At 43.9% G+C, this 26,695-nt stretch overlaps 1 protein-coding gene across 7 annotated transcripts in view; it reads left to right on the top strand.

The window, feature by feature from the left end:
• The window catches only part of TEAD1 (TEA domain transcription factor 1), a 189,022-nt gene extending 164,267 nt beyond the window's left edge, over positions 1 to 24,755 (top strand). For 3 of the 7 annotated variants that reach the window (XM_056527972.1, XM_056527975.1, XM_056527977.1), the window contains 4 exons: positions 3,430 to 3,603; positions 19,496 to 19,636; positions 21,805 to 21,957; positions 23,348 to 24,755. In XM_056527972.1, coding sequence (XP_056383947.1) covers positions 3,430 to 3,603; positions 19,496 to 19,636; positions 21,805 to 21,957; positions 23,348 to 23,461 — 582 coding nt within the window. In that variant the 3' untranslated portion in view covers positions 23,462 to 24,755. The remainder of the gene's footprint in view (positions 1 to 3,429; positions 3,604 to 19,495; positions 19,637 to 21,804; positions 21,958 to 23,347) is intronic. The other 4 variants (XM_056527970.1, XM_056527973.1, XM_056527971.1 and 1 more) reach the window with 2 other exon arrangements.
• Positions 24,756 to 26,695: the final 1,940 nt, after the last annotated feature.

Genomic DNA, 26,695 nt, shown 5'->3' with positions numbered 1-26,695 from the left:
AATGGACAGAGATGTCAGCAGAGAGCACTTTGCTCGTGAGGTCAGCAGAGAACTCTGTGTTCCAAAAAGAAAACAATTTCCTCCGTAGTATTCAGCAGATGATAAGTACTGGAAGGATTAAGATTTTTTAATAGAAAATCTGTTTAACTTTCTGGCACCAAAGTTTTCCACAGGAGTACCCCTTAAATGTATACCATTGTAGTCATGTGATGGATTTTCATGCTTGCAGATACTGGTTTAATGGAATTTTAATTTACATCCTGATTTATAAACAGTGGTAAATTATAGGAGATTTGTCATTGGAATCTCTCTAAATCTGTAAGCAAAGGAGCTCCCCCTTGTGGTGGCAGCAGGTAGCAACGTGTTTATTTTGTAACTACAACTGTGTAGATCATTGTTTCCCAATCTATGACTGCAAAACTGCAACTAAAAGTGATCAGGGCATGCTGGGAGTTGTATTCTGTGCAATTTAGCTCTGCAGCTGTTGCAAATGATTGATTTAATGCAGGCACATGTTGTGATTATTAATCGGTGCATTCCATAAGTTGTAGTACAGGTTGCAGATCATTGCTTTAATGCATGCCCTCATCCATAGATCAGTGGACGCTGGGAGTTGCATTTTTGCAACAGCTGCAGAGTTACAGGTTGCAGATCATTCACTTAGTGCATGCACCCCTCATGAGATCAGTGGATGCTGGGAGTTGTAGTACAGGTTGCATACCATTGCTATAACGCATTCACTCATTGTTACGTCAGTTGATGCTGGGAGTTGTAGTAAAGGTTGCAGATGATTGCTTTAATGCATGCCCTCATCCATAGATCAGTGGACGCTGGGAGTTATAGTACAGGTTGCATATCATTGCTTTAATGCATGCACACATCCTTACATCAGTTGATGCTGGGAGTTGTAGTACAGGCTGCAGATCATTGCTTTAATGCATGCACTCATCCATAGATCAGTGGATGCTGGGAGTTGTAGTTTTGCAACAGCCAGAGGACCACAGGATGTTTAACATTGGTGTAGAGCAGTGGTCTTCAACCCGCGGACCTCCAGATGTTGTAAAACTACAACTCCCAGCATGCCCGGACAGCCAACGGCTGTCCGGGCATGCTGTGAGTTGTAGTTTTGCAACATCTGGAGGTCTGCAGGTTGAAGACCACTGGTGTAGAGTGACAGCAGGAAAGTTGGATCTTTGTATTAGAAAGACAAAGCCCAGATCATATCCAGGACATAATTTTGGCGCCGTACTTGAGAAGAGTCGGTCTGATATCCACAGGTTGACGTTCGCCTTACGTGTTTCTCTCCTGGAATACTGGAGCATTTATTACTCAGTCACTACAACTTAGATTGTTCTCGTAGCCGCGCTTTAATGCTGCCGTGGTTTTCAGGTTTTTGCGTTACACGGAGGAATCGTGCATTACCCAGTGAAAGATCACATTAAGCAAGTCCAATTGATTTTTTTGCTGTATAACTGGAGCAGCAGATGGAGGAGGAGCTGTGAAAATGGCTCATTTAGGGTTTCAGTCATGCATCTCGCTCCGCTCCGCACCGCGGCTAATCCATAAACGACAAGGATTTGTACTGGATTCCTGGGAATTGTCCACAGGGCACCGCTTCAGGACGGATCTCCTTGTACTGGGAGTTAATGTTGTATTAGTGTAACGTGACTGTGTCACACCGGGGTCTGAAGAGCCGCCATGCAGCGATACACGGGGGTATTATTCACTCTTACCTGCCCTGTAAGTCATGGTCGTCCTGTAAGACGTTTATTACAGAGCAATTTCCCTTAAAATAACGTCTTCCTAACACTTATGACTTATGTACATACATAGCTGGTGGCAACTGTGGGGGGCGCTGTCTATATCCACCTAGATACCACGGTCGCTATCATAGCATTAATGGAAGCAGCAGGTGGCTGTCAAGGCCCCCAGGATTGTAATCTTGTCAAAGTCAGGCTGTAGTACACTGCAATGCAAAATTAGTGCAGAGTGATGGCTTGTACAGCTCCCTAGGGCAGTGGTCTCCAAACGGTGGACCTCCAGCTGTTGCAAAACTAAAACTCTCAGCATTCCCGGACAGCTGTTGGCTGTCCGGGCATGCTGGAAGTTGTAGTTTTGCAGCAGCTGGAGGTCCACCATTTGGAGAAAAACTGCTCTAGGGGACTTGTATGAGCAATCATTTGATTGCTTATACAGATCAATGTAATACTATACTACAATAGAGTACACCTATTGCATTCTAATCTATTGCAGGCTCCACAGCATCCTGAGTATGCAGAATAACAATGCTTTTTAACAGAAGAGTTAAAAAATAAATAAATAAATGTTAGAGAGTAAAAAGAAACAAAAACAAATTTTATTTATTTTATCATTATTATTATTATTTTTATATTTTATTTATTTTTCTTTAAAGGGGTACTCCAGAGGGGGGAAAAAAATATTTTAAATCAAATGGTGCCTGAAGAAAGTTATACAGATTTGTAAATTACTTCTATTTTAAAATCATAATCCTTCCAGTACTTATCAACTGCTGTATGCTCCAACGGAAGTTGTGTAGTTCTTTCTAGTCGGACCACAGTGCTCTCTGCTGCTGCCGCATCTGTTCCGGAGCAGGAGCAAATCCACATAGCAAACCTCTCCTGCTCTGGACAGTTCCTGATACGGACAGAGGTGTCAGCAGAGAGCACTGTGGTCAGACTAGAAAGAACTACACAACTTCCCATGGAGTATACAGCAGCTGATAAGTACTGGAAGGGTTAAGATTTTTAAATAAAAGTAATTTACAAATCTGTAAAACTTTCCGGCACCAGTTGAATTTTTCTCCCCCCTCCGGATTACGCCTTTAAAGGGATCAGATTATGGTGATGCAAAGATTGTGGTAATGTTGTGTGTGTCCCACAATATATCCAGACACAAGATATGTATGTCCGGCACCGCTATTGAAGACCACCAAATTATATACTGGTATAGGCAATCGTGAAGTGTACTCGTGGATGTACGCTACGCAATTCCCCAGATGGTGGTGCGGTTTATCCAGATAAGTATAAAGGCAAACAGGTTCTTGCTGGGACAAATGGTTTCTTTATTGCAGCGTGCTGTACAGAAAATCACCAGATAGGGAGGTGCACAGGGAGCTGTGCATGGCAACAGGCAGGGGGTGGCAACTAGTTTCGCGCACATGGGCGCTTCCTCTGGCTCGCATGCGAGCCAGAGGAAGCGCCCACGTGCGCGAAACTAGTTGCCGCCCCCTGTGCACCTCCATATCTGGTGATTTTCTGTACAGCACGCTGCAATAAAGAAACCATTTGTCCCAGCAAGAACCTGGTGAGTGCGTTTTCCATTCTGCTTCTCCGTTCAGTCTACGTTTGTCCCACAATATACACCACTGCAGTGTTTCTGGCTCCTGACAGTTCTTCCCATCTCTTGCAGTACAACAAACACCTCTTTGTGCACATCGGTCAAGCGAATCACTCGTACAGCGACCCCCTGCTTGAACCCGTAGACATACGCCAAATCTACGACAAATTTCCAGAGAAGAAAGGGGGCTTAAAAGAACTCTTCGGAAAAGGGCCGCAAAATGCATTCTTCTTAGTGAAGTTCTGGGTGAGTAGAGAGATCTGTGTATCTTTATTATATAATGTTTGTATTTAAAAGAAGCATTTTAGGGAAAACAAAGCATCAATCTGGATTCTGTACGGTTACAATTGCATGTTCAGCTTTTCTCCTTTTAAAAGATTATTGTCGCTCGAAAATGAACGTTTGACATTGCAGAAGTTTAGATCCATCAGGTCTCAGTGCTGAGACCCGCTGCAATCGTGAGTCAGGGAAGTGCATGGCAGCGTTCTTCACTCCCTCACCAGTCCCACCTGTCAGATTCATTGACTGAATGGATTAATGCAATGAGTCAGATTTGATTGACAGCTGGGGAGTGAAGCATGCGCCGCCACACACACCGAATATTAATGTTTTTTTTTTTTGTTTTTTTTTCTTTTTCAGCTCATTTGGGTGATAAAGGTGCACGGCAGTCCTCACTAGGGATCGACCGATTATTGGTTTGGCCAATATTATCGGCCGATATTCACGAATTTGGACCTTATCGGTATCGGCAATTACCTTGCCAATATGCCGATAATGCGCCGCCTCCCCAGCCAGAGACCGCCGCCACCGCTGCCCCATTGCCTCCCCCATCCCCGGTTTTATAATTACCTGTTCCTGGGGTCCGCGCTACTTCTGGCTTCTGCGGCATCCTGTGCACTGCACTGCGCAATGACGAGTGACGTCCTTAACGCGACGTCACCGTCAGTGCGCACAGTGACAGTTCAGGACGACGCCGGAGCCAGAAGTAGCGCGGACCCTGGGAACAGGTAATTATAAAACCGGGGATGGGGCAGCGGTGGTGGTTACACTTGGGAGGACCTCAGGACAGGCAGGGGGAGAGAAGCGGGTGGCGGCGGTGGTCTCTGGCCCCGCAAAAGCCGCTGCAGTTCAATGATTTAAAGCGCCCGCTGGGGGGGTTGAATAGCCGATATCTTATGCCGTAATATTGGTATTGGTTATCGGCCTTGAAAGGTCGCAGATTATCGGTATCGGCCCTAAAAAATCCCTAGTCCTCACACTTAAAATGAAACGATGCTATCATTGAGCCATCACTCCAATAAAATATCCATCAAAAAATGAATAGTAGGGCTGCAGAAAACGCACATAAATATTAATCTAGAAGAAAGATGACACCCAGCACTCACCAGTAATGCACAGTAAAGATTTATTATGCCATAGTGTAGTACAAGGATACATTTTGTACATTTCCTTCACTGTCTGCCAGGAAGGCTCCTACGCTGTAATGTGTCCTTGTACTACACTATGGCATAATAAATCGTCACTGTGCATTACTGGTGAGTGCTGGGTGTCATTTTTCTTCCACCTGTGGCTTTACCCAACCTCGTGTACCACCACAGATTCCACAAGTGCCGACATATCCCTATATTGAATTTTTTTTTATATTGGCACAAAAAAAAAAAAAACTAACAGAGCCAACGTGTTACAGGTCAAAAGACCCTTAATTATGACTCCAACTTTGCCACTGCCTCCCTCGCACTTCACCAGCTTATAACTCTTAATTGCGGCGGTTCTCAGGACTGTGGCTCTGCGTCAAGTAAATTTTTTTTTAAATGACAGCAACGCTTTAAGAGTTTGCTTAAAGGGGCACTCCGCTGCTCAGAGTTTGGAACAAACTGTTACAAACACTGGAGCCGGCGCTGGCAGCTCGTGACGTCATAGCCGCGCCCCCTCATTATGTCACTCCCTGCCCCCTCAATGCAAGTCTATGGGAGGGGGCGTGATGGCCCCTCTCATAGACTTTCATTAAGGGGGCGTGGTGTGACATGATGTCACGAGCTCCCGACTCAAGCATTCGGAACAGTTTGTTCCAAACGCGAGCAGCGGAGTGCCCCTTTAAGTACAATTATGGCTGGAGATTGCAAATTTTTGTCCCATTGACATCAAATGGAAACGGAGAGCGGCTTCACCTGCACTAAACCTAATTCACGGGTATATAGTGCGAGTGAACTGTATTATGAGGTATCACTCACCTGGATAAGTGGTCCCGATGTCTTCGCCGGCATTACTAATCATAAAATGGCCAGCTTTGCGCAATGAAGACAGGACCTGACATACCCAGCATCCCGACCTCCTTGCTCCCATATGCCCACCCAACTCGCGCTCTCATAGGCAAAGGGGTCTCATGAATATTCATCAGATGGACAGGCAGCTCAGTCCAGAGGGGATGAAGACAGGGAACCTGGGTATGTCGGATCCTGTCATCATTGTGCAAAGTTGACCTTTTCCAGATTAGCAATGACGGCCAATACAACAGGTATCTCCAGAACCAGACCGTGGATCCAGGTAAGTGATACCTAATCAATATCCAGGTCTCTGGCTCTACAACCCTGTGTATTGTTTAGTGCAGGTGAACCCCCGGCTGTCAGTTTCCCTTTAATGGGAGGTAATTAAATGTGAGCCGCTCTGTTTGTCATTTCCAGAGTTACGGAAACAGTGTAGCTACCGGTGCTACTCCATTTGCTCCAGCTCTTAAAGGGGCACTCCGCTGCCCTGCTTCCAGAGCTCCGTTCCCCAGCGTCCTGAAGTTTATTGTTCCGAACGCTGTGTGCAGGCTTCCGTGTTCAGGGCCGCCCCTCGTGACGTCACGCCTGCCCCCTCAACAAAAGTCTATGGGAATGGGGCGCTATGGCCGTCACGCCCCCTTCCCATAGACTTTCGTTGAGGGGGCGGGCGTGATGTCACGAGGGGCGGCCCTGAACACGGAAGCCTGCACACAGCGTTCGGAACAATAAACTTCCGGACGCTGGGGAGCGGAGCACTCCTTTAATGTCAGTAGGAGTTGTGGTTATTGTAGGAAAACAACTTAAAGCTTAACTCCAACTTAAAGCTTAACTCCAACTTAAAGCTTAACTCCAACTTAAAGCTTAACTCTGAAAATGGACCGCCCAGCGTGGCCCACGTTGAACTATGCAGAACAGGTAGGTTAGGCGGCATTCACACAACGTTTTTGCAATACAGTTCCTGTATCAGGTTTTTGACGAAAAACTGATTTCTCAAAACCGGACTAAACTGTATCAAAACGTGTACAAATTTCAACCCATACGTTTTTTTTACTTTTCACTCCATTTTGAATAAAGTTTCACTTGTTTGATCGAAATTCGAAGAAAAAAAAAATTGTGCAAGGTCAAAAACCATAGGGTGCAAACCGGATGGAACCGTACGCACATATGGTTCTGTACAGTTCCCATTGGCTTCCAATGTTTAAAAAAAAAAAAAAAAAAAACATATACAGTTTTTACGGTTTTTCACCAGGATCAAAAAACATGGTAGTCTACGGTTTTGGGTACTGGTAAAAAAAAAACAGACAAAACCATGTAAGACGCAAAACAGACTAAACCGGATGATGTGTTTGACATACGGTTTACAATGTTAAGTCAATGCAATACGGTTTGCATGCACCCTTAGGTAGGTGGGAAACGTTAAAGTTTTGCTAAAAAAAATAAAATAATTTTGATATTCTCTTTTACATGAATGGCCGTCTATAAAAGTATGCTAACAAAACCTAATTGTTTGGGGTCTCCTTGCACCGACCAAGGGCTGCCACCATCCTCAGGGAAGGGAAAATATGCGCGGGAAATTATAATTCAGGGCATGTCTTATCTGTGAAATGTAAAAAATTTCACCTGTTAACTGTAAAATGTGAAATCTGCAGCAAAATAAAATAAACGAAAGAGAAAACAGAATGGGGGGGGGGGGGGGGGGGGGGCACAATAACAAGCGCGAACTTCCTGTATAAAATGTACCACTACCCGGGGCTTATACCGTATACTGGTATATTTAGCATTGGACCTAAATGTCTCCATTGTTGTGGTTTATACTCGGAACAAATTGGCGGTGGCACGCTACGCTGACAGTATGGCCGCTCATTGATGGGGAGGACACTGCTGTACTGTACAGAGCTGTAATACAGAAGAGTCTGGGCGCTGTCTGGGCTCCTGGTCATGTGCTGGCCTCTTGTGGACTCTTTGATTTATAAGAGAGGAAGGATTTATGTGAAATAGACTGTAATATGCAGCGTTCCCTAACCTTTGACTCTCCAGATATTTCCAAACTACAACTCCCATCATTCCATTGCAGCTTTTGTAAACTGTAATGCAGTGTTCTCAAACCTGCGTCTCTCCAGCTGTTGAAAAACTCCAACCATGGCCAAGGAGCCTGTAACTAGAGCTGAGAAAGACTTACAGTAAATTGGCTCGTAGTGAACCTCGCGGCTCGGCCGTTGATTACTTTAGTCTGCGTATATTAATTCAGCTTTCCAAGTGCTCTGGTTGGCAGGATAAGTCCCGGATGACAGTCTTAGGTCTTCTAGGTCTGTATCCGCCTTTTCCAGAGCACTTGGAAAGCTGAACTAATATATGCAGACTAAAGTAATCAACCGACCGTTGTAGTTCGTTAAGAACTAATTTACTATATAGAACAAACGAAGAGCACGTCCGTGCACTCACCGGTAACAGAGACAGTCGGGTCTGGAAGTCCGGTGACGGGTCACGGCATAGGTGCTGGTGTGTGGCGCTCGGAGGCTACGCCGGCAGTTTCGCACGTGAGTGCGTGCTTCTTCCGGCCTTTGAGGCCGGAAGAAGCACGCACTTACGTGCGAAACTGCCTACTAACGAATGTTGTCGGGCATGATGGGAGTTGTAGTTTTTTAAAACAGCAGAAGCCACAGGTTGGGGGACACTGCTGTAATGAAATGCAACATCGGAGCCTGTCCTCATAGATGGTTAATAAGGTGTAGCACAGTGTTTCCCAACAAGTGTTCCTCCAGCTGTTGCAAAACTACAACTCCCAGCATGCCCAGACAGCCTTCATCTGGAAGTTGTTTTGCAACAGCTGGGGGCACAGATTGGATTGGAAAAACACAGCATCAGAAGCCCAATAAGGTCCTAGGGTGAAGCTATGGGGCTTCTGTACAAAGCCTTCGGCCGTCCTGGCATGCTGGGAGTTGTAGTTTTGCAACAGCTGGAGGCATCCTGGTTGTGAAAAACACTGGTGTAGCGTGATAAAGAATCAAATGCTACATAAAATACCAAAATAGATGAAATAATAAATTTCTGCAGGTTTGCAGTCGTGAGCTGCAGCCATCACTCTGCTGTGACAGATTTTGGCAGAGCACCTGATGGGAGGACAATGGCGCAGGGGTTGGCATCTGATACAGTGACGCGTCTTTGTTTTGCAGGAATTTGCATTGCAAACGGAGAGAGCGCGACCTCTTGTAATCACAATGAGCCCTCCACGTTCTTTTTGATGTAGTAGCTCTTATTTATGGAACAGGATTCTAGACAAGGAGCCGCTTCCATTGATGATCGCTTTAACTAGAAAGGGGGATACAGGGGCGAGAGCGATATGTGAGGGGACGTATATACAAGGCTGGGGATACGGAATAATCGCCTTATTGTAAGAGACTCTTCAATCCAGGCCTCAGGTGCGGCATTACAATAGAAAGAAAGACATAAATTAGGATGATAAGTGGATGGGAGCGAGCAGAATAATTCCTCTCCCTCCGAATGTTATAAAACAAAAAGGACCGGACCCCATTGCCCTGTTCTGGGACCGCTGAGACCTGGACCCCATATTCCTGTGCTGACCCCAGAGGCCCGGACGCCATATTCCTGTGCTGACCCCAGAGGCCCGGACGCCATATTCCTGTGCTGACCCCAGAGGCCCGGAGGCCATATTCCTGTGCTGACCCCAGAGGCCCGGACGCCATATTCCTGTGCTGACCCCAGAGGCCCGGACGCCATATGCCTGTGCTGACCCCAGAGGCCCGGACGCCATATTCCTGTGCTGACCCCAGAGGCCCGGACGCCATATTCCTGTGCTGTGACCTGTGGTATCTGATTCTGTTAGGTGCCTCTACCATGGATGGGACTTGTTTTTCCAGCAGATCCCACAGATGATCAATCAGGTGAGATCTGGGGAATCTGGCGTCAGAGTCACCACGTAGATCCTTGTCCTATTCCTCATTGCTGAGCAATGTCTGCAGTGTGGCTCGGGGGGCATTATCCTGCTGATAGAGGCGCTGCCATTAGGGGAGGGGGGAGACTTGCTCTGTACAATGGTTAGGTAGGTGGTACGTGTCACAGTAACATCCACATGATGTCAGGGCATCACACGATCTTCTTCCCATAATGCATCCTGGTTCCATCTCTTCCCCGGTAAGTGACGCACATGCACCCGGCTGTCCACATGATGGAGAACATAATCAGACCAGGCGCCTTTTTACATTGCTCAAGTTCTGGTGACCATTGTAGGCATTTTCAGAGGTGGATAGGGGTCACATGGGCTCTGATCGATCTGCAGGGCCCCATACACAGCTGTGATGTCCTGTGTGATCTGACCGGTCTGCGGGGCCCCATACACAACTGTGATGTCCTCTGGTCTGTGGTGCCCCATACACAACAAGCTGTGATGTCCTGTGTGATCTGATTAATTTCTGTCATAGACAGCAGGAAGTTTTTAGCAGATTAGTCTATGGCAGCTCTTCTGTGGGATCAGACCAGGTGGACCTCCGCTCCCCCCCCCCCCCCCCCCCAAAGGCCGGGCGCTCTGGGGATGATCTAACCCCGCAGTCTACACATCACTATTCGGCCATTGTCACATTCCTTTAGATCTTGTTTAAAAAGTTTTACATTTAGAAGTGCAGCTTTTGTTATAGTCTTAAGTTTTTCCATCTATAGGACATTTAGCATCAGACCTTTACTTTTGTTTCCCAGGCGCGCTTCTACATCTCTCAGCTGCATTTTTACAACACTAGAGGGCGATGTGTATCCAGCTGTATGTATACTGACAAATAAAGACATGGGGGACATTTATCATTAGGTGTCTATAGTAGACACAGATCTACCCCTTTACACTGCTTGTCTAATTTACACTCTTGCTCAAAATGTACAAAAGTTGTGCACATCCTCTGATAAGTTTTGCGCAAATCTAGAAATGCCCCTCACTCTACCGTGCACTCCTTCTCTACCTCACTTCACAGAGCTGTGGTGTTTTCCTGCGGTACACCGCTCACATAGATAGAAGTGCCGGAGCAGCAGTGTGTGCCCAACAAAACTATGTACAATAGTAAAATCATAAATCTTTATAAAGTACACAGCGGAGTGTGTGATCATGTAAATGTACCAGAGCAGAGTGTGTGATCATGTAAATGTAGCAGAAATTAGTGTGCGACAGGTGTATGGAGCAGAGCTGAATGTGTGATTGTGTATGCATGACCACGCACACGCTCAGCTCTGCTGCATACACACACACACACACACACAATCACACACTCAGCTCTGCAAGTTGTTTTCCCAGAAGGATTTTGGCTTACTCAAGTTCACCTTGGCACCTTTCACCAATTTTTCTCTTCCGTCCACGCCCAGGGAGATTAGCTACAGTGCCATAGGTTGCAAATAGAGATGAGCGAACTTACAGTAAATTCAATTCGTCACGAACTTCTGAGCTCGGCGGTTGCTGACTTTTCATGCATAAATTAGTTCAGCTTTCCAGTGCTCTGGAAAAGGTGGATACAGTCCTAGGAAAGAGTCTCCTAGGACTGTATCCACCTTTTTCAGCCCACGGGAGCACCTGAAAGCTGAACTAATTTATGCAGGAAAAGTCGTCAACTGCCGAGCCGAGAAGTTCGTGACGAATCGAATTTACTGTAAGTTCGCTCATCTCGAGTTGCAAGCTTCTTGATAATGTTGCGCACTGTGGACAAAGACAAATCTAGATCTCTGGAGATGGACGTGTAACCTTGAGATTGTTGATGTTTTTCCACAATTTTGGTTCCAAAGTCCTCAGACAGTTCTCTCCTCCTCTTTCTGTTCTCTTCTCCTCTTCCTGTTGTCCATGCTTAGTGCGGCACACACAGACACACAATGCAAAGACTAAGTGAACTTCTCTCCTTTTTATCTGCTGTCAGGTGTGATTGTTATATTGCCCACACCTGTTACTTGCCCCAGTATAAAGGAGCATCACATGCTTGAAACAATCTTATTTTTCCACAATTTTGAAAGGTGCCAATAATTTAGTCCAGCCCATTTTTGGAGTTTGGTGACATTATGTCCAATTTGCTTTTTTTCCTCCTTTTTTGGTTTAGTTCCAATACACACAAAGGGAATAAACGTGTGTATAGCAAAACATGTGTTACTGCAATCCTTTCCTGTGAGAAATACTTCATTTTCTAGAAAAATTTTAGGGGTGCCAACATTTACGGCCATGACTGTACATGGGTGCATGAAGAGAGGATACAAAAGGGCCAAGAAGTTAAGAGCAGGATACAATGAACTTGAACTTGTAATGGGGGGAGCAGGGTAGTTTACTGGGTAAATAACATTTCTTTTAACACAGAAGTTTACTGGCACGGGGTATTTTTGAGGGGTCTGCAGTGATCTGCATGTTCTTGTACATGAATAGAGGAAGAATATTTGAGGAGATCTCCATCATCGCTGTAGACATTGCCGCCTTCCCCTGGACCAGCAGAGTAGGTCGGACTAAACGTGGCTTTTTCTCACCTCCGCTATGTGTTACCAGCGCTTATTCACAGATGCATTCACAATTCTGCTGGTTGCTTATGGGGAATGTGTCTGCAATAAGCCGACAGACTGGGAAATAATTTTTCGTACACCTACAGACGGTACAGGACCTGCTGTAAACTGTTCTAGAGATTGTTTCATAAGGACGACTGCATCAGACCGGGGCAGCAGCAAGAGGAGATTTCATGCGGCCTCGGTGCTAATAGGAAACCAGTGATGGGAATGTTGGTCTGGATGTGAAAATAGATACCGTATTTTTCGCCCATAGGACGCACCGGCATAGAAGACGCACCCAATTTTAAAGGTGCAAAATCTAGAAAAAGAAAGATTCTGCACCTAACTGTGATCTTCAACCTGCGGACCTCCAGATGTTTCAAAACTACAACTCCCAGCACGCCCGGACAGCCGTTGGCTGTCCGGGCATGCTGGGAGTTGTAGTTTTGCAACATCTGGAGGTCCGCAGGTTGAAGACCACTGGATAGGAGGTAAAACTGACGTGTCCCTGCCGCTCCAGACCAGTCACCGCTGCCCTGGATGTTGCTCCATCGCTGTCGCCGCGTCCCCGAGGTGTCCCCGACGCTCCGGACGTCTTCTTCCCCGGGATCCACGCTCTCCATCGCAGTCATCACGTCGCTACGCACGCCGCTCCTATTGGATGACGGGACGGCGTGTGAAATGACGTCGAAGGAGAGCGCCACCATGCAGGGGATCCCGGAACGGAGCAGACACAGAGGAGGCAGGTAAGGTCCCTCCCGGTGTCCTGTAAGCTGTTAGGGTCGCCGCGATTTCACTGCGGCGGTCCCGAACAGCCCGACTTTCGCTTCAGACGCGGCGGTCAGCTTTGATCGCTGCGTCTGAAGGGTTAATATAGGGCATCACCGCGAGCGGTGATATCCTGTATTAGCCGCGGGTCCCAGCCATTGATTGCTGCAGGGACCGACCCGATAGGTGTGTATTCGCCGTATAAGACACACCAACTTCCCCCCCCCCCCCCCCAGTTTTGGGGAAGAAAAAGTGCATCTTATACAGCGAAAAATACGGTATAAATTGGGATCACTGAACTATAGAAAATGTGTTCACAATTAATGCCGGACATCTGCATCAAAACCTTGGGTGGTGACTAGAGATGAGCGAATTTACAGTAAACTTGATTCGTCACGAACTTCTCGGCTCGGCAGTTGATGACTTTTCCCTGCATAAATTAGTTCAGCTTTCAGGTGCTCCCGTGGGCTGGAAAAGGTGGAGACAGTCCTAGGAGACTTTCCTAGGACTGTATCCATCTTTTCCAGCCCACCGGAGCACCTGAAGGCTGAACTAATTTACGCAGCATAAGTCATCAACTGCCGAGCTGAGAAGTTCGTGACGAATCGAATTTACTGTAAATTCGCTCATCTCTAGTGGTGACTGGAGCTAATATGCATTTTTGCATCTTTACACAGTCTAATCTAAATTTTGTGACTTAAAGGGGTACTTCGCCCCTAGACATCTTATCCCCTTTCCAAAGGATACTTATATATATATATATATATATATATATTTATTTCATAATTTTTTTTTGTAGTTTATTTTCCCAGGAAACTTTTCTATTAAGAAGTAAAAGTCTGGCACCGCGCCAATCTAGAATGCAACACGTAGTTAAGTAGTTTCCTTTGTTTTCCCACAGATGATAGATTTGTAGTGACTACAGTGATGCTCTGCGTAAAAAGTTCCGCAGCCGTACCGGAAAAAACCGCTCTCACCAATGTGTTGCAATCTTTCTTTTTATTCAAGATAAAAACTTCAGCCGGGAAGGTATACATTAGTGTGACACGCCCCTGTCGTTTATGTATGAAAAAGTGTTTCCCAAGCAGGGTGCCTCCAGCTGTTGCAGAACTAAAACTCCCAGCATGCTCAGACGGCCAATGGCTTTGTACAGGAGCATCATAGCTTCACTTTAAGACCTTATTTGGCTTCCGGCCAGGCCTAGGACAAAGTCACACTGCAGAGTATAAAGCAGTGTTTCCCAAGCTGTGTGCCTCCAGCTGTTGCAAAACTACAACTCCCAGCATGCCCGGACAGCTAAAGACTTTGTACAGCAGCCCCCTAGCTTCACCCTAGGACCTTATTTGGCTTCTGGCCAGGCCTAGGAAACTAAAATTGCTTAGTTTAAAGCGGTGTTTCCCAAGCAGTGTGCCTCCAGCTATTGCAAAACTACAACACCCAGCATGCCCGGACAGCCGCTGGCTGTCCGGGCATGCTGGGGGTTGTAGTTTTGCAACAGCCGGAGGCACTCTGCTTAGGAAACACTGAAATACACCCTTTGTATCCTAAATTAAGATTGCAACATATCGGTGAGTGCCTCTTTTGTCACATCTGTTGCATCCTTATCATAGTGTACAGGGGCACATTGTGTATTCCATTAGCATTGTAAGTGTGCGCTCACACGGCCGTCTGTCCCCGTTTTTTTTTTTTAATCCCCGTTTCGGTTCCGTTCTTGCACGCTGTAAACTAACTAAAAACTTTATTTATTTATTTTTTTAAATCCCATTCATGTCAGTGGGATTTTTTTTTTTTTTTACAATCCGTTTACATCCATTTCCGTTTTTTTTGACAGAAGAAAAAATGGCACATGCGGTATTTTTTCTTCCGTCAAAAAAACAAGAGAAAACGGATACAGTAAATTTAACATTGAAGTCTATGGAAAACTGATGAGCCTTTAATGTCATCCATTTGCATCATTTTTTTTTATCCGTTTTTTGATCCGTAATGCTCAGAACAAAAAAAAAAAATTTGTTTTTGGTTTATTAACTGAAGAATAACAGATACAAAGGGATTACATCCATTATTGTTCACTTTTTTTTTTTTTTAAAGTCTGTTTTTTATTTTTGACGGGAGAAGAACAGGACGGGTCTAGGCGGCCGTGTGAACGCAGCCTAAATCAGCAGGACGTATTTGTTGTAGGGCACAGAAGTCTGCAGGTACATAGTGCTTCTCCCCCTGCAGTATCTTGTCGCCTTGTCACTTCTGACCCAATAAAGTCTATTATTAAAAAAAAGTCCAAGTCACAGATGAGTGTGGCCCTTTAAATGTCAGAGAAGAGCGTAGCTGCGGGCAGAGTGTTGTGCGGTTGTCCGGGGGCCTGTTATGTCCTGTTTCTCTGTTAGAACAGTCATTATCACCCGATTCTCTTCCTGCCCGGCGACGCTCTACAGGTTACCAGATGTGTGTTTTCTTAGCACCATAGGCAGCCCCATCAATCAATGTGTCTTAAGTATGGAAGAATCTGACACATTTTAAATGGTGTTCCATTTCTCTCTGTATAAATTGGCCATCACCAATCCCGGCGTAAAGTGCCTTAGTATCAAAAAGAAAATGGAAGATGTGCTTTCCTGCAATTACCGATAATCACAGAGAGCAGTAATTGGGCCATAGGTGAGACGTTCGGCCTGCACACTCCCCCCAGCGCTTTGTGCCTCAAATTCATACAGTCCCTGCCTGTCCACACAGCGGGCGCAATCCTCCAAAATACTTACTGCCGTTTTTGTATCTGGCAAGAGAAGAAAGGTTCACTTAGAGAAAAAGAAAGAACATTTGTTTATTTTTTTATTTTTTACTTTTGATTTGTTGGGAGTTTTCTTTCATCCTATTTCTGATATATATAATTTTTTTTTGTATAATTTTTGCACACTGGGTGTAGATTTTTTGTGTGTGTATATATATATATGGAGAACCATTGCTCAGCACTGTATACATTTTATTTCCATGATGTGGAACATATATATATATAAATCCCTCAACTTACAATGGCCTCAACATACAATAGTTTCAACATACAATGGTCTTTTCTGGATCATTGTAACTTGAAACCAGGCTCAACATACAATGTACAGACAGTCCAGATCTGTGAAACGTGTCAATGGCTGGAAGAACGGACCAATTAGAATGGTCATTCACTGGTAAAACCTAATGCACTGGCTGTCTGATAGCGCCCCCTACAGTACAGGGACGTATTACATGTCCTGTACTCTTTACCTGTATTACTGAAGTGTATGCACTGTCTGGTAGCGCCCCCTACAGTACAGGGAGGTATTACATGTTCTGTACTCTTTACCTGTATTACTGAAGTGTATGCACTGACTGATGTCTGGTAGCGCCCCCTACAGTACAGGGAGGTATTACATGTTCTGTACTCTTTACCTGTATTACTGAAGTGTATGCACTGACTGATGTCTGGTAGCGCCCCCTACAGTACAGGGAGGTATTACATGTTTTGTACTCTTTACCTGTGCCAGGGATAGCTGCACTAGGTGAGGGTGGCTCAATTTAACATTTTTTAGGACACTGTGTACTGTACAGGACCCTGAAGAAGCTCCTGTCCTCTACATAGACAGTGATTACAGCTCCCAGAAGATCTTTTTTACTTTTATATGTAAGGACTTGTTTTATCTATATTAGTTATGTACTTATTTTTCTTTAATCCTCTATTTTTGGATGACATTTTGGGGCTTCAGAATCATAACCAATTACCAGGTTTCCATAGAGTTCTGGTCTCAACATACAATGGTCGTCCTTGAACCAATTAATATTGTAACTTGAGGGACCACTGTATATATTTATATATATTTATTATTATTAGGGGGGGGGCACAGTATATCAAGGGGTACAGTACATTTAGAGAGTACAGTGGCACAGTACATTGGGGGGCACAGTACATTAAAGGGGTACAATATATTTAAAGGGTACAGCGGCACAGTACATTAAGGGCCGGTACAGTACATTACGGGCCGGTACAGTACATTTAGGGGTACAGCGGCACAGTACATTGAGGGCCGGTACAGTACATTTAGGGGTACAGCGGCACAGTACATTGAGGGCCGGTACAGTACATTGTGGGGGCACAGCGGCACAGTACATTAAGGGCCGGTACAGTACATTGCGGGGGGCACAGCAGCACAGTACATTAAGGGCCGGTACAGTACATTTAGGGGTACAGCGGCACAGTACATTGAGGGCCGGCACAGTACATTGAGGGCCGGTACAGTACATTTAGGGGTACAGCGGCACAGTACATTGAGGGGGCACAGCAGCACAGTACATTAAGGGCCGGTACAGTACATTGTGGGGGCACAGCGGCACAGTACATTAAGGGCCGGTACAGTACATTGCGGGGGGCACAGCAGCACAGTACATTAAGGGCCGGTACAGTACATTTAGGGGTACAGCGGCACAGTACATTGCGGGGGCACAGCAGCACAGTACATTAGTGGGGGCACAGCAGCACAGTACATTAGTGGGAGCACAGTGAACAGTGTGCAGCAGTAGAATATTAATGGGCTCGGTGTGTGGCAGTATTACATTTAGAAGGTACAGTGTGTGGCAGTATTACATTTAGAAGGTACAGTGTGTGGCAGTATAATATTCAGGGGGTGCACTGTCTGGCAGTATTATATTCAGGGGCACAGTCTGTGGCAGTGGAAGCTATTACAGACTTACACCCTCCACACTTTCGTAGCTCGTTTGACTTATTATTGGAGTAATGGACATCAGCAGGCAGCTCCTATTTCTCCCCCCAATAGTTGCTAGGTGTGAACCAGGCCTTAGCGTTCAGCTCTGACCCTAACCTGATAACAGACCTAAGCTGGCTTTTACTATAAAGTAGTTGAGAACCCCTTCTATATACAGTAACTCTGTCTATGACTAGGATTCTGCTTTATAGAAAAGAACTGCAGTGCCCCCTGCTGGACAAAGCTTCGCTTAAACGCTTTATGATCTATGATTGTATAGCAATGATTCCCAACCTGTTACTTTCTCAATTAAGCCGGTGAAAGCCGGACATTTTACGTCTGCAATTGTTAGAGAGCTAGAGGTTGCACATCATTAATTGTATGCATACTTTCATCAGTAAAGAAGTGCATGCTGGGAGTTGTAGTTTCCTACTGCTTCTGATCCACATGTTGCAGATCAGTTTAGTGCAGTGTTTACCAACCAGTGTGCCTCCAGCTGTTGCAAAACTACAACTCCCAGCATGCCCGGACAGCCTTCGGCTGTCCGGACTTGCTGGGAGTTGTAGTTTTGCAACAGCTGGAGGCACACTGGTTGGAAAACACTGGTTTAATGCATGCACTCATCATAAAATCTGCATCCTGGGAGTTGTAGTTTTGCAACAGCTGGAGAGCCACATGCTTCAGATCATTGATTCAATACATTCACTCATCATTAAATCAGTGCATGCTGGGAGTTGTAGTTTTGCAACAGCTATAGGCACACTGGTTGGAAAACACTGGTTTAATGCATGCACTCATCACAAAATCTGCATCGTGGGAGTTGTATTTTTGCAGCCGCATGTTGCAGATCAATGATATAATGCACATACATTATTAAATCTGTGCATGCTGGGAGTTGTAGTTTTGACACAGCTTCTGAGCCACATGTTGCTGATCATCAGTTTAATGCAGTGTTTCCCAACTAGTGTGCCTCCAGCTGTTGCAAAACTACAAAGGCTGTCCGGGCATCCTGTGAGTCATAGTTTTGCAACAGCTGGAGGCACATTGGATGGAAAACACTGGCTTAATGCATGCCCTAATCATAATATCTGCATCCTGGGAGTTGTAGTTTTGCAACAGCTGGATAGCCAGATGTTTCAGATGATTGAATTTAATACATTCACTCATCATTAAATCAGTGCATGCTGGGAGTTGTAGTGTTGCAACAGCTGTAAAGGCACAGGTTGGAGATCCCTAGTGTATAGATAATATATTGTCATGTTACAGATGTCTGTGTAGGCCATTGTTATTATACTTTGTGCACAACTTTTTGCAATTGCAGAGTGATCCCTTCTAGCTGCGTGTACAAAAGCAAAAATCGTATGGCTCAATAAATATCGGACCCACCTGTAAAGCTGTTATATTTTGTTCTGTGTAAAAAGTTCAGACGGAATGATTATATATAATTATTTTTTTATTATTTGGGGAACCATTGCTCAGCACTGTATACATTTTATTTCCACGCTGTAATGAGACAATGATAACATTGCAGCTTACTGCACCCTCCACCCACACGGATAAAAACACAATGATTGTTAAAGCCCAATTGACCCTGTGTCCTAAAATAACCTGTAGCTATCTTATTACCGACCTGTTTCATAATGTGGCTCTTCACTAATACGGGTATTCTATTTCTATATAAGATTATTTGCATTGGTTTTAGGAGTCACAGCCTCGTATTATGTATAAGACGTTTTGGCGGAGATACGTGTGTGTCTGTTACCTGGCTCTCAGTGATACATAGGACACTTTATCTGGAATATTCCGTCCCGCTCTCTGATGTCGTCATAAGTCACAATCTGAAATAATTATAATTTCTCCATTTTCTTCCCGCAGGCTGATCTCAACTGCAATATCCAGGATGACGCCGGAGCCTTTTACGGCGTAACAAGTCAGTATGAAAGCTCCGAAAACATGACCATCACCTGCTCCACTAAAGTGTGTTCATTCGGTAAACAAGTGGTGGAAAAAGTGGAGGTAAGTGCACCCCACGTGATAGAGCCGCTTACTTTATAGGACCAAAAAGCAAACCCTACGGCGGGAAAATCTAGCACAAGTGTCACTTGTAACTGATCAGCAGTGTATTTTACACTGCGGATCCGCTGGTGACTGGACCCTATAGTGTGCCTCCAGTGATTCCCCCTCCTGTGTCCTGCTGGCAGCAGAAGTCCGCCGCAATGAGCAGCCGCACAGGGACCTGCGAGTCACCACGCGCAGCGTTCACTGTACTCACGGGAGCGATGTCTAAGTACACAGGGCATGTGCACAGCGATTCACCCCTCCCTGTGTGGATGCTCGTAGCGGCGGATTGCTGCTACACAGGACACGTGGGTGGGGGATCGATAGCTGGAGGCACACCATAGGGTCGGGTCACTGGCAGATCCGCAGCGTATTTTCCGTTAAGTGGGACCCTACCCATTGCATAGTAGGTTTTGCATTGTACAAAATCTGCGCTAAGTGTGTGGTTTTCCCATTTGCTCAGCAAAGGGCAGGAAGCCCCGACACTGTGCAAAAAAGGGGTTAAAAAAAAAATAAAATAAAACACACACATGCCTACGCCAGCTACATTTGCGCAAATTTTTTTTTTGTGCAAGTGATAAATTTAGCACATCTGCTATTCGTGTCCACTAAAAGCACACAAGAGATGCACCTTTTTATACCAGATTTTTCCAAACAGTGTTTCTCCAACTGTTGAAAAACCACAACTCCCAGCATGCCCGGACAGCCTTTGGCTGTCCGGGCATGCTGGTAGTTGTGGTTTTGCAATAGCTGGAGGAACACTTGCTGGAAAATACTCTCTTTATATACTCGGCAGCTGACTTTAGTATTAGGTGTAAAGGCACCCTAAAGGGTTACTCCGGTACTGAACATATCCCCCATCCACAGAGCCTGCCTGAACCCCCGGTTCTCCTAATGCATGGAGCTGTGTCGCCCACCGGTCGACGCGCTTTCTCCGTGCATGCGAGAGCCGGAGATGTAACGCTCGTGTATCTCCATTTCTCCAATAGAGAGGGAGGCGCATGGAGGGGGTGCATCAACCACTGCTCCATGCGGTGGTGGACACAGATCCGGACACATGAAGTCAGACCTTCCTACGATCAGACACTTATTTCCTATCCTGTGGATAGGGGATACGTTGTTCAGTACCAGAGCACTCCTTTAAGCCTGAGTTGGAACATTGCCCCATAAACATAAACCTGGGTACTGATCTGACAGCAGATATGGAGATCTGCCACTGCCAACTACTGAGCTGTGTTGTATTGATAAAGCCAATGGATGAAACTCTCCTTCTGTCGATATTAAAGGGGTACTCCGCTGGAATTTATTTATTTTTTTTAAATGAACTGGTGCCAGAAAGTTAAATAGATTTGTAAATTACTTCTATTAAAAAATATTTTCCCTTCCAGTACTTATTAGCAGCTGTATACTACAGAGAAAATTCTTTTCTTTTTGAATTTCTTTTTTGTCTTGGCCACAGTGCTCTCTGCTGACACCTCTGTCCGTGTCAGGAACTGTCCAGGGCAGCACAGGTTTGCTATGGGGATTTTCTCCTGCTCTGGACAGTTCCTGATACGGGCATCAGGTGTCAGCAGAGAGCACTGTGGACAAGACAAAAAAGAAATTCAAAAAGAATAGAATTTCCTCTGTAGTATACAGCTGCTAAAAAGTACTGGAAGGGTAAAGATTTTTTAAGTCATTTACAAATCTGTTTAACTTTCTGGCACCAGTTTATTTTAAAAAAAAAAATGTTTCACGCCGGAGTACCCCTTTAACCGTGCCATTTACAGCAGTGATTTCCAAACAGGGTGCCTCCAGCTGTTGCAAAATAAAAAAAAATTAGCATGCCCAGGCAGCCTTTGGCTGTTCGGGCATGCTGGGAGCTATAGTTTTGCAACAGCTGCAGGCACACTGTTTGGAAACGGTGACCTAAAGGGTTAAATGATCAGAGGCAAGATTTTATTGGTTTCCTATCAATACCCCAATAACCAAGGCATTGGGACTGTACAGCACAAGTATTCATATTGGGTCAATATTAAAAGGTGTAAGTAAAATCTTACTAACCTATGTAGTTACATGTCATACAGTCTATAGATGACGTTTTGCCCCTATAATGTATTTTACCGCCTGCTGTTTTCCTTCCGCAGACAGAATACGCGAGGTTCGAAAATGGCCGATTTGTGTACAGAATAAACCGCTCTCCAATGTGTGAATATATGATTAACTTTATCCACAAACTGAAACACTTACCGGAGAAGTACATGATGAATAGTGTATTGGAAAACTTCACAATTTTGTTGGTACGTATGATCTTTACCGTTAATGTTTTATCCAAGTGTAAAGAATTTTATGTGCAGCATCTGGGAATGAGAAGTGTGGCCACTAGAGGGCACAATGATCAGTCAGTCAAATGAGCCAAAGTCAATGGTGTAAGTATAAGGCAGTGTTTCCCAACCAAAGTGCCTCCAGCTGTTGCAAAACTACAACTCCCAGGATGCCTGGACAGCCGTTGGCTGGAGGCACTTTGGTTGGGAAACACTGCATTAGCTTCTGCAGTTTGACTTTGTCCTAGGCCTGGCCAGAGCCAATTAAGAATAGTCATGTCTATTCTTTTTTTGCTAATTTTCCTTGGCGCGTTTCCAATCGGTCCTAGTGCCTGCTGGGTTGAGCCAGGCGGGGACATTCCACATACCTTGGGCCCTGTAAACCCGAAACATATTAAATATTGTGATGTGTAGGTAACTGAGTCAGAGCATATCTAATTTTTAGCCACAGTAGTAGGGAACAGGGTTCATGTATTGGATACAATTTGTCAATAGATACTTTGAGATTATATAGATATGGATAGGTAGGAGAGATTTAGAGGAGAGAGATTTAGGGGGAGATTTAGGGGAGAGAGGAGGAGATTGAGGAGAGATGGGGAGATTTAAGGTAGAGGAGAGAGAGAGAGAGAGAAGAGATATAGGGAGAGTGTTATAGGGGAGGGAGAGAGGAGATTTTTGATAGATAGATAGATAGAGAGAGAGAGAGATAGATAGATAGAAGAAAGCAGCAGTCCAAGTGTTAGGGTGTATGGGTGCCTCCTGCTGTAAACCTTGGTAAGAGGTCCAATGAAGTATATGTCCAAAAAGAAACAGTGGCACACCCACGGGTGTGCCACTGTTTCTTTTTGGACATATATAATATGTGTGTGTATGTATATATGTGTGTGTGTGTGTGTGTGTGTGTGTGTGTATATATATATATATATATATATATATATATATATATATATATATATATATATATATATATATATATATGTGTATATATGTGTATATATGTGTATATATGTATATATATATATATATGTATATATGTATATGTATATATATATATGTATATATGTATATATGTATATGTATGTGTATATATATATATAATATATAATTTATGTGTGTATATATATATATATATATATATATATATATATATATATATATATAATATAGTTTTAAAATATATATTATGAACTCGACAGATGCAAAAATCATTAAGTGAATGTATTGTAAAAGATTTGTCAGACGCATCTTGCATAGTCTTAAAACTGGAGCAATCTCGCCAAATGTGAACAAGGCCTAAACAGCGTCCAGTGAGTTATTATTTAATTTTGCAATAACTATGTTTTTTTTCTTGTGTGTGTGTTTGAAGGTGGTAACAAACAGGGATACGCAGGAAACTCTACTGTGTATGGCATGTGTATTTGAAGTGTCAAACAGCGAACATGGAGCACAGCATCATATCTACAGACTGGTAAAAGAATGAATGTAGGACTCTGCCCTTCACTCCGTACACTACGTCTAGACACACACTAAAAAAACAACAACAAAAAAACTTCACAACGGACACTAACTAAACCTCAACACTAGTGGCAGCGCCTATGGCCACCCAGCGTTTCTCCGCTCTGTTTATTTTCCGTGACGTCATTTCTAATATGTTTATAAATTAATTGTATCTGTGAAACATTACGGTTTGTAAAGATTTCTTAAAAAAGGAAAACAAAAAAAAAAACAAAAAAAATAACCAAGCGGGGAAAATAAAAATAAAGTCAAACTCCGGTGCGGGGAAGACATGCTGTTGCCTTGCAGAGCGAACGCACAGCACGGTTATCCAGCAGTGAAATGGTTAGATGGTGCCACAGCTACTTAAAGTAGGCTTCTGAGGACGTGGCTTTTTTTTTTTTATTTTATTTTATTTTTTGTTAAATGTAAAAGGAATTTTAAAGAGAAAAGAAAATCATTGGAAAGAGAAAAAAAAAAACTAGAGCCTTTAAAGGATTTACATAGAAATGTATGAATGTACACAGACGTTATAAAAACCTTTCTAACTACCTGAGGGAAAAGCAGGAGGACGAATGTAAGAACCTAAATTATTTAAAGAAGAAAAAAAATTCTGTTCAAAACCAAATGATCTATTTCTTCAGATGTGCCTGAAATGAGGCGGGAGGCTTTTTTTTTTTTTTTCTGATATTTTAATTTTAAATTTTTATTTTATTTTTCTGCGGTTTTTAGCTAATCTTTTAGTCTAGAACACTATTTAAAAAAACAAACAAAACAAAAAAAAAAACAGACACAAAGAATCGGTACGGCAGTCTATAAACCAGTCCTTGTAATAAAATATCTAGTGTATTTAAGAAAAAATGATGTACTGTACTAATATAAAGATTTAGTTTAGTAAGAGATGGCTTATTTTGCAATATTTTTTTTTTTTTATGTTTACTTACAAAAATGTCCTTTTTTACGTCTTAGATATATTTTTTTTATATATATACGAACCTCATATTCGAAACAGAGTGAAGTGAAATTATATCTGTTGGTAAAAAAAAATACACTACATTTAGAGGAAAAAAAAGTATAAAAAGCTACACATAAGATTTATGGAATTTTACTGCAACATTACAGTCAGTTAATGAAAGTTTGTTGTCAATTTTCTCTTTCAAAAATCGGAAGTTTTACAAATTCCTCACACATGCGCAAACATTTTTTGGGCATGCTGCAGATTTTTTTTAAAATTTTTTTTTTTTTGCGCATTTACACTTTAAAGGGGTACTCCACTGGCCAGTGTTCGGAACATTTAGTTTCGAACGCTGTGTGCGCGCTGCGGGGGTTGACAATGCCCCCTCAATGCAAGTCTATGGGAGGAGGCGTGGCATTCGCCACGCCCCCTCCCATAGACTTGCATTGAGGGGGCATTGTCAACCCCTGCAGCGCGCACACAGCGTTCGGAACTAAATGTTCCGAACGCTGGCCAGTGGAGTACCCCTTTAAGGGTGAGGTCACACCTGCCATATTTTGCTGCCCATTGAAATTAATGGCTGGCAAAATGAGCTGCAGCAAAATACGGCACATGTTGACACTACCCTAAAATGGCAAAATTGGGGCGTAAAATCTATATGTAACATATGACCATCATCAGGCCGTATTTGCTGCAGATTTTGCACACTGAATTTTACAATAGCAACAAGGTGGATGATATTTGAAAATTTGATTTCACCCACTTGCTGCTTAAACTGACCTGAAGTGCTGATTTTAAAGGGGTACTCCGCCCCTAGACATCTTGTCCCCTATCGAAGGGATAGGGGAAAAGATGTCAGATCGTGGAGGTCCCGCCGCTGGGGACCCCGGGGATCTCGGCTGCAGCACCCACCTGTTGCGGCTCCCAGCAGCGCTAGAGGCTCTCATCCTAACGCCTCACGACCACAGTGACTGGAGATCGGGACGTCACGACTCCGCCCCCGTGTGACGTCATGCCCCACCCCCTCAATGCTAGTCTATGGGAGGGGGCATGATAGCTGTCACGCCCTGTCCCATAGACTTGCATTGATGGGCGGGACGTGACGTCACAGGGGGGCAGAGTCGTGACGTCACAGGGGGGCAGAGTCGTGACGTCACAATCTCACGTCACCGTGGTTGGTAGCCGAAGCCTCCTGCGTTTCCGGAAGCGGCAACAGGTGAGTGCTGCAGCCGAGATCCCGGGGGTCCCCAGTGCTGGACCCCCGCGATCTGACATCTTATCCCCCATCCTTTGGAGTACCCCTTTAAATCGGCATAGTGTCTGTTGTGGTTACACTAAGAATTTGCAAACTCTTGCAATTATAAGCAGCAATAAAATTGAATTGTTGCAGAGAAATGCAGCAAATCTATAGGAATTCTGCAACTGCAAAGTAAAATACTTTATTAGCATAATCCACACTTAAAGGAGATCTCCTGCGAAAAATAACTTTTTTTAGTAGCTGATCGCGGGCGTATCTTGTGGTTAGGGGATAAGTTATTTTTTGTCAGATATCTCCTTTAAATCAGTATTTGCAAATCTGCATGATCTGATGCAGGTGTGCTGCTGTGGATTATTTTTGTACCTCAATGGGTAGATTTTTTTTGTAAGTTTAACTATGGCAATGCTGCAGATTTGCGTGGGTAAAATCCCAAACGAAAAACAGTAGCAAGCGAGTGGAATAGACTTAAAATTCCACAGTATGTAGATGACATTTTATACCATGTACAAAGACTTTTTCAGCTCAAAAATTCATAAAATTCTCAAGCTTTTGTTTTATACAAGATGTGTAATGTTCACCGGTAGAGCCGGCGCTTTCAGACAGGTAACTATCCTCATGGCTAAAAAAGAACACACTAAAAATTGCAAAATGTAGGATATACACAAAAAAATGGTATGGGTGTCTGTGCACTGTATGTGTGTATATATATATATATATATATGTGTGTGTGTGTGTATGTATGTATATGTGTATATATATATATATATATATATATAATTAGTGTGTATTTAGAGTATGTTACAATTTGAGATTTCTGTTGTGTTTTTATTTTTTTGAGCCATGATTAAGGACAGTTAACTGTGAAATGCGTCGGCTCTACCGGTGATGTGTTTTTATGGCATGTTCAATAAAGTTTGAGAATTTTTAGAATCTCAGAGCTGGAAATCTTTTTGTATTTGCGTTCTATAGGTCCTTTTAATTCAAGGGTGTCTTTATATGCTCCTAAT

This window comes from Hyla sarda, chromosome 6 (genome assembly GCF_029499605.1).
Source record: "Hyla sarda isolate aHylSar1 chromosome 6, aHylSar1.hap1, whole genome shotgun sequence".
Lineage (NCBI taxonomy): Eukaryota > Metazoa > Chordata > Amphibia > Anura > Hylidae > Hyla > Hyla sarda.
This window is presented reverse-complemented; position numbering and strand designations above follow the sequence as displayed.